Genomic DNA, 7,735 nt, shown 5'->3' with positions numbered 1-7,735 from the left:
CCCCCCATAATGCCATTCCAGGCCTCAGCGTCTTGGGTCACACTTTAAAGTGTTGCTAATGGCAGCTCTGTGAATGGAAGCCTTTATATCCCCTCACAGTTAACAACAGTCTGTTGCTTTAGCTGTATTTATAGCATAGGAGGACTCCCCTAGCTTGTGACTTTAGAAATTCTCATAGTAGCCTTTTTCCTACGAAATCCAAAAATCTCTTTAAGACACTTGCCTAAGGAAAAGTCTTTTATTTTTGAAAGACTTTTGATAATTACTTGTTTGGGACTAACTCTTCAGCAAGTTAAACAAATAAAATAAAGCTCTTGAAAGACAAGTGATGGTCTTCATTAAGCAGCTTCCATTTTTTCTTTGTTTAATAAATCATTTTATTGGGGGCTCTTACAGCTTCTATAAAATATCTATATATCCCCTTCTAAAAAAGTTGATATATCAATTGTATCATGCACATTTGTACATATTGTTATCATTTTCAAAATATTTTCTTTCTGTTTGAGCTCTTGGTATCAGCTCCTCTTTTTTCCCTCTCCCTCTGCCACCTTCCCACCCTCATGGACCCCTGATTGCTATTTTCATATCTTCCACTGCCTGCTGTTTTTGTGGAAGCTGCATCTCTTTAAACCTGTGTGGTGAAATAAGACAGCTTCACTAATCTGCATTACAAAGCCACGTGACTGACAGAGGTAGGCATTTGAAGGACATAAGAGTGCGTGCGCTTTCCTAGAAGCCATCCGCTTCCTAGCAGAACGCAGAGAGTGCCTGAGGTTAATGGCAAGCATGTCCCCTCGGCACCGTGCTCTGGCTGCTGTCTGCGCCCACAGTTGACGGGTCCCTCTTGTCCTCCAGATGACAGAACATACCACTTTCAAGCCGAAGATGAGCAGGAATGTCAAATGTAAGTGACCGGGCGGCCGGACGTTACACAGGAGTGTGGCCATGGTGCTTGGGGCTCAGGGCCGCTCTGCCTCTGTGTTGTTAGATGGATGTCCGTGCTGCAGAACAGCAAGGAGGAAGCTCTGAACAACGCCTTCAAGGGCGATGACACCACGGGGGAGAATAACATCGTCCAGGAACTAACGAAGGAGATCATCTCTGAAGTCCAGAGGATGACCGGCAACGCTGTGTGCTGCGACTGCGGGGCACCAGGTGACCAGGGCCACCCACTGCCCAGTTTGTAAATCCCTTCCCCGTTCCAATTCACAGGCCTCATTCATTGATTTTCACTTAAGTGAAGCTGAGCCTGAGTTCATCCCATTACACAAATGCTTAATGAACTGTGTGCAGAGACTGTTTTAGGGGGAAAGGGAGGGAAGGTATTTGCCTGTCGGGCCCTCGGAACAGAGCCCAGTGAAGCTGGCTCTGCTGTAGCTGAAAAGCTGTAAATGCTTTTTGAGAAATGAAAACTGAAGGACATTGTGTGGATGAAATCAAGGTCATCCAGTCGGTGTATTTATTGGCCAAGTGGCTGGGTAGGGATTATCTCTCCCCCCTCTCCCAGTTTTATTTGATCATCTTTTCGTGTCACTTTTAGAACGTTTGAAGCAACCTTAAGCCACCGTGTAGTGCTGTTGCTTTGTAAGAGAAGCTTGTTTTTGTGAGAGTCCCCCTGTGGACAGTGGGGGACTTGGTCTCGGTTGTTTCCAAGCCCCTTCCCAGCTCATCATGTGCTGCAAAATGAGGAGGGCATTCTTACAGTGACTCTGAAAATGAGGCTTATTTTTAAGAACATGAAATAGCAATGTGAAACTTCACAATGCCCTTTAAAAGTCTAAGGAATGTATGCGTATGTCTAATTAAGATCCAGTGTGGTATTGGGGACCCTTTGCTGGGCCTGTGTGAAATAAGGAGGGTGTGGGTCCACTGGAAAGGTCAGTGCCACTGCCCTCCCTCTCAGTCTGTGAACATGGGCAACCAGAGCAGAGCGGACGCTTAATATCTGCCGTGAGGCTCCTTCTACTCAGAAAGCATGTTTGAGGGCCTTCAACTAATGAACTCTTAGAGTTTAAATCCTTTAAAAAAAACAAAAAAACTTGGTAAGGAACGAGACGGGGAGTGGTAAGAAGTGAATTGTGATCTTGCGTGAGATAAAGGGTAGCAAGCCGGGGCTCTCTGGTCAGTGAAGAGTTGGTGTCCTGGACACTCGGAGGGGCAGTTGTGCCCTGCCTTGTGTCAGGTCGCGAGGAGGACGCATCAACTCGACGGCTGTGAGTTTGGGTTTGTTGTTGGGAAAAGGACGGTGCAGCACGTGGGCTGTGAAAGTGCCTTCCTATAGAAGCCCACGCCTGTGCACACTGTGACTTGAACATGCTGAGACGGTGAGTCGTGAAAGTGGGGTCATGTGTGCTGTCTGTCTACCAGCTGTAAACAACACGCAGTGACACCGGCCCGGTGAAGTGAAAGCACGCATGGCCAGACGTGTTTCCTGACGGGGACACTTTTTGTAACTTGTATGTTTTTTATAAAACTTGACACTTGTCTGGTGACCAAGGTCGTGATACATACCTGCTATGAGCTTGAAAAGATGCCCTGGTGGCGTAGTGGGTACACGTTGAGCTGCTAACCACAAGTTTGGCAGTTCAAAACCACCAGCTGCTCCAGGGGGTGGCGAAAAGGAGGTTTTCTACTCCTGTAGAGAGTTACAGTCTGAGAAACCCACAGGGCAGTCTGCCCTCTCCTGTATATGTGGTCTCTGAGTCAGAATTGACTCAGTCGCAGTGAGTGTGGTTTGGGGTCTGAGTTTCTCAGGGCCACACACCCTTTGGAGGGAATTGTAGTTAGGGGGATGACCCAGTGCTCAGGCATGTTTCCATAGCCGGTACTCCTCTCTGCAGCATTCCTCAAGCACTCCCTCATGCCGGGCAGTGTGGCTGCGTCATTGTGAGCAGGTGATTGTGCTGTGCAGAGAAACGTGGCGATGGACTAAGAGCACAGGTTGGAAATCATATGACGGCAATGGCCTTTCACTCAGAAACTCACTCCGTAGCCCGTCTCTGCGTTGTAAGGATAGCAGATCTGCAGAGCTGGCATAAAAATACCTGTCGTGCATCCCATGGCACGCATAGGGGACAGATGAGACGGCATGTGCTGTACTCTGTAATTTCTGCATCCCAGCAAGTAAACTACTATTACTACTACTGCCAAAGTGCTAGACCTAGAGCAGTCTGAAGTAGTTAGTGCACGTTCTCTATGATTGCTATCATCACCACCTGTGTGGCTGTATGGACCTGGACGTCTTAGGTCCGCGTAGCTCAGGGCACTCGACTTGGGTGGGTCTTGTTTCTCTGGAATGTGTGACCAGGTTGGTGGTGGGGGTGGTCTGTGTCCAGGATCAGCCCTTGAGGGACTGATGCCCTCGAGGACCTGGACGGTGCCTTTCCTGCTTGCGTTCTCAGTACTGTGCACTTTAACCCCACCCCCAAGACACAAACACAAGCCCACCACTGTGGAGTCCGTCCCAACTCAGAGTAACCTTCAGACTACCAGACGGCCTCACCTGTCGCCCCAGGAGTGGCAGGTGGGCTTTGATCGTCAACCTTGCAGCAACTATCCCATTGCGTAACTGGCTGCACCACCAGGCATCCTGCCAGACGTCTAGGAGCCCTTAATGAATGATTGGAAGTGGAGGTGGAGAGACAGGGGAGGAGAAGGAGACAAGAAAGGCAGCACTCATGTGGACTGTGTGTATATTGGTGGTGATTATGGGTTAATGAAAGGTCCCAAATGTGTCAAGAATCGGAACACAGTGGGCAGCTCCACGCTCACTCAGGACTCTTACGGAAGAAAGTTTTGACCCCAGCCCCTTCCCGTCCAGCAAGTTCACATTTACCCTGTTCTCTTTGGCAGACCCTACCTGGCTCTCCACCAATCTGGGCATCCTGACCTGCATCGAGTGTTCCGGAATCCACCGGGAGCTGGGGGTCCACCACTCCAGGATGCAGTCCCTGACGCTAGACGTGCTAGGAACCTCTGAGTTGCTGGTAACTTTAAATTCCTGATTTGGGGCTGCCAATAGAGGAGCTGAAAATGACGTTTCCATTTGATATTTGAATGCATTTCAGTGTTTTGAGATTTGAGTGGGCTGGTGGTGGTTGATAGGTCGGGTGGATGGGTCTGGACTCCTCCTTCTCACCTAGTAATGGTTGAAGGCACATCTTGTTGCCAAAGCTTATCTCTTAACTACAGGGATGTGGAATCCAAGAGTCGTCAGGACTTCGTGAGATTCTGCAGATGTAGATTTAGGTAGTGACACAGCCCCGTCTGTCCACACCGGTTGTGGAACAGGCTAAGAACTCAGGAGCTCACAAGCAGGAGAGGATGCCTCTTCCCCGAGACAGCAGCCCACTGCTCACAAGACTGTGCTCATCGGAGGCTTTGACCTTGGTGGACTCTTCCCCCAGCTCCACATCGTCCCTTTTGGGGAGCAGTCCTGGGTCTTCGTAATTACCGCTGTGTTTCTGGGAAAAGCCTTTGGTTCTTGGCTCGCTGGTTACCCATCAGCCATGTGGCAGAGATAGGAGGAGGTGGAAACATTTCCTGTGTCGTGGGATGGAGTAACACGGTAAACTGGACTTGTGTTGTGTTTTGGGACCACCTGAAATGGTTTTTACGGGCTGTTTTCCGAGTCCAGAAGGACTGGATGCAGAGAAAGTGATGTTTTAAATTGCTGTGTGGAGTAGTTGGGCTGGACAGTAAACACTAAGTGGATATTGATTGCCATTGATTTTAATGTCAAGAGCAGTAGACTTGAAATGAAATCAATTATTATGATCCCTGTTCTTCTCAAGGGGCAATAGATCTTATTGATAACCACTCAGGGGCTTGGAGTCTCTGGATAAACCCAGTCTTATCAAGGATTCCTTGAAGGTATTCAAAGATAAAGTTAGGAGAAACGAGAGAAGAAATTAATAGTCCAATTAGTAACATCCCTGATCACTTCCCATTTAAAGTTAGATTGAGCAAGATCCAAGCAGGGTATACATGCTTAATTTAACCATTGATTATTGTCAGCATAAAACCTACATCTTGAGGATGGATGATGAGACTGGCAGAGAATACCTAAAGAAACAACTGCTATTTTTCAGTTAACCGTGATGAACTCTACTGGCTGCTACCTTTACAGATTTTCTTAAAATATTGGAAAACCTTGATTTGTGATGAAATCATAATTGCTGCTTCTTAATGGCACCCTAGCAATGTTGTGGTTACCCATGGGGTTGCTAACTGCAAGGTCAGCAGTTTGAGCCCACCAGCTTCTATGAGGGAGAAAGGCTGTTTAGTTTTGCAAAAATAGTGACAGTCTCAGAAACCCACAGGGGCAGCCCCCCCCAGAGAGTCGCTCTGAGTCGGAATGACTGTTGGCAGTCAGCGTGTGAGTCATGCTTTTACAAAGCACTTCCTGTGTGTTAGCTCACTTGATCTTCACAGCAGCCTGTGACCTCAGTACCGGAGATGCTCCACCCCCCAGTCGACAGAAGAGAAAGTGAGATTTAGAGTGTTAAGTACGGCCAAGGTTCTGCAGCTACTGCAGTCTCCATTCTGGATTGCAGGGCTCACGCTCAACTTCTGAGCAGCCTAGGGGGACATCAGCTGGGCCGTGGGGGGGGGGGGGTGTTGTCCTGCCAAATGATAAACAATTAAATGCCACTGCAGACGTTTCCCCTCCCACCCACTCTCCAAGCCAAGCCTACCGGGAGAAAAGCAGCCCTGGCTTGTCGTCCGCCTGGTTCTGTGTGTCAGTGCCGAGGTAGCCGTGTTCCCCTGGAGCTGGAGACAGGCATTCACTGGCTCCCCCTTGTGCCGTGTGTCCCGTCCTGTCGATACAGTGGATGTAAAGAACGAGAATAGCGCAGCTAATGGTAAAGTGCTTAGGGTGTGGGATACGCTCGGTGTATGACTCCTTTGGTTTTTAGTAGAAATTATTCCATGATGAGGTCACATACTATAATTTTATAGAATGGCAGTGTTTGGCAGCTGCTTGCGAGATTCCTGAGATTTAGCAGTGGCCTCTTGCGAGTGGGTCAGGAGCCTGACAGCAGCGTGTCTGTTACCTTCTCGTGGGTTTCAGAGTTTTAACTGATGGCTTTCAGAAGGTCCCAATGTCCACTAAAGAGGAAAACTTCCTGGAGAAGGCGGAAAGACTATGTTGCTTCCAATTTGAAAAGAAGACAAGCCTTCTCGTTCCTGGTTCAGATCTCATTTCCTGCCTCCCGCTGAGGCTCTGTCCCCATGACCTCTGGAAGCTTTAAGTCCATCAACTCCCGCTGCTGTCACACACTTCAGGCAGACCCCAGGCGGCCCTAGCGCCACTCGCTCCATATCTGAGCCTCTTCCTCGGGTGCATACCTAAAGAGCGGAAGAGTGTGAGACTCCTGAATTGTGTGGGGTTCTCTGCTTTCCCCTCCCTGCCGCTCCACCAGTCGTAGCCTAGTCTCCGTTTCCTGTGCGCAGGCACTGTGGGTGTGACATTATGTCCAAAATCTTTATCCCTCAGCTCCCAAGTTATGCAATAGATCGTGAGTACGTGTCAGATGTTAATGTCCTTTTTTTCCAGCAGAGAAATGTCAAGCCTATTTAAAGCAACCGGATTGTTTATTTTGTTCTGCTTAGGCAATCAGATAAGATGTCTAAACAAAGGATTTCCTGAAGCTTCATTGTGCACTTGTGTGTGTTTGTGTGTTGAAAGAGGGGGATTCGGAATTCTCTCCGACACACAGTAAAAACTATGAGGTGTTAGCTGTTGTTAGTGCCTTCTCAGAGGTGATTCTAACAATTATTTTAGAAGCACCGTCCTCACGTCCTAGTGCAGGAGTGTACAGGGAGATCCCACACCTTCTGCTCTGCTCCTGAACTTTTCTGCAACACCAAATCATTTCTGATCCCAGCCCGCAGGACAGCCAAGATGTCAGGGTTTTAGATGAAGATGTTCATGTTTTCTTGTGCAGCAAAATGGTAGACCTCTTAGAGCTCCACTGGAGGAGGCGAGAAGGCAAACTGAACCGTGACTGTCCCAGGCAGGCCTCCACGGCTATAGCCTCCGTCAGGTGGACCCACAGGGCTGAGCGGCCCTGTCCTCAGGACACTCAGCGGTGCTCACATCTCAGGGTGATGTGCTCTGGCAGAAAAGGGAACTTTGACGTGGCCTGAAAGAGATGCCTGATCCAGGAGCAGGCCTGCGAGTTCATTTTCACTCAGCCGGTGTCCCTAAACAGACAGCTGCTTATCTCATGAAATGGCACATCTCTCCCTCCCTCTGGCCTCACCAGACTCCCCATGAGAGGGGGGCTTGGCTTTATTCTGTAAACAGTTTCCGGCCTCAGGGTCCCACCGTTCCGCCAGACGGTGTGCTGTGACCATTTATCTTCGTGTGTGTGTGTGTGTGTGTGTGTGTGTGTGTGTGTGTTTCACAGCATGGTCACCTTCCATGTGAATTAAGTGGATTTCAGAAGCATCCATGAAGGTGGCTGGTTAATAATCACCTTTAAAAAACAACCCCAAACAACCCTTTACCTGCTTCTTGAATCACTGATTCAATGGGATCAAGCATATGTAACTGAAGTAGTTGGGTTAATTTGGGGGGAGTCAGGTCTTCACCGCTCTTGTATGCAATGACTGAATAGTCTGTAGACCTCCCCCCCGACCCCTGAAGTAAGCCTGCATTTAAGAAACTTCCCAAGAAGAGGGGATAACAAACCCAGGGACAAGGGAACAACAAGCGATCCAAATTGGT

The 7,735-nt window shown here is 48.8% G+C and overlaps 1 protein-coding gene across 5 annotated transcripts in view; it reads left to right on the top strand.

Annotated features, from left to right (window-relative positions):
- Nucleotides 1–7,735, top strand: part of ASAP2 (ArfGAP with SH3 domain, ankyrin repeat and PH domain 2) — a 141,907-nt gene that overhangs the window by 97,274 nt on the left and 36,898 nt on the right. For all 5 annotated transcript variants that reach the window (XM_045286633.1, XM_045286631.1, XM_045286632.1 and 2 more), the window contains 3 exons: nt 856–904; nt 989–1,155; nt 3,853–3,986. In XM_045286633.1, coding sequence (XP_045142568.1) covers nt 856–904; nt 989–1,155; nt 3,853–3,986 — 350 coding nt within the window. The remainder of the gene's footprint in view (nt 1–855; nt 905–988; nt 1,156–3,852; nt 3,987–7,735) is intronic.

This window comes from Echinops telfairi, unplaced genomic scaffold, assembly GCF_000313985.2.
Source record: "Echinops telfairi isolate 266 unplaced genomic scaffold, ASM31398v2 ScPeMD7_9;HRSCAF=40, whole genome shotgun sequence".
NCBI lineage: Eukaryota > Metazoa > Chordata > Mammalia > Afrosoricida > Tenrecidae > Echinops > Echinops telfairi.
Note: the sequence above shows the minus strand (reverse complement) of the source record. Positions and strands in the feature narration are given on the sequence as shown.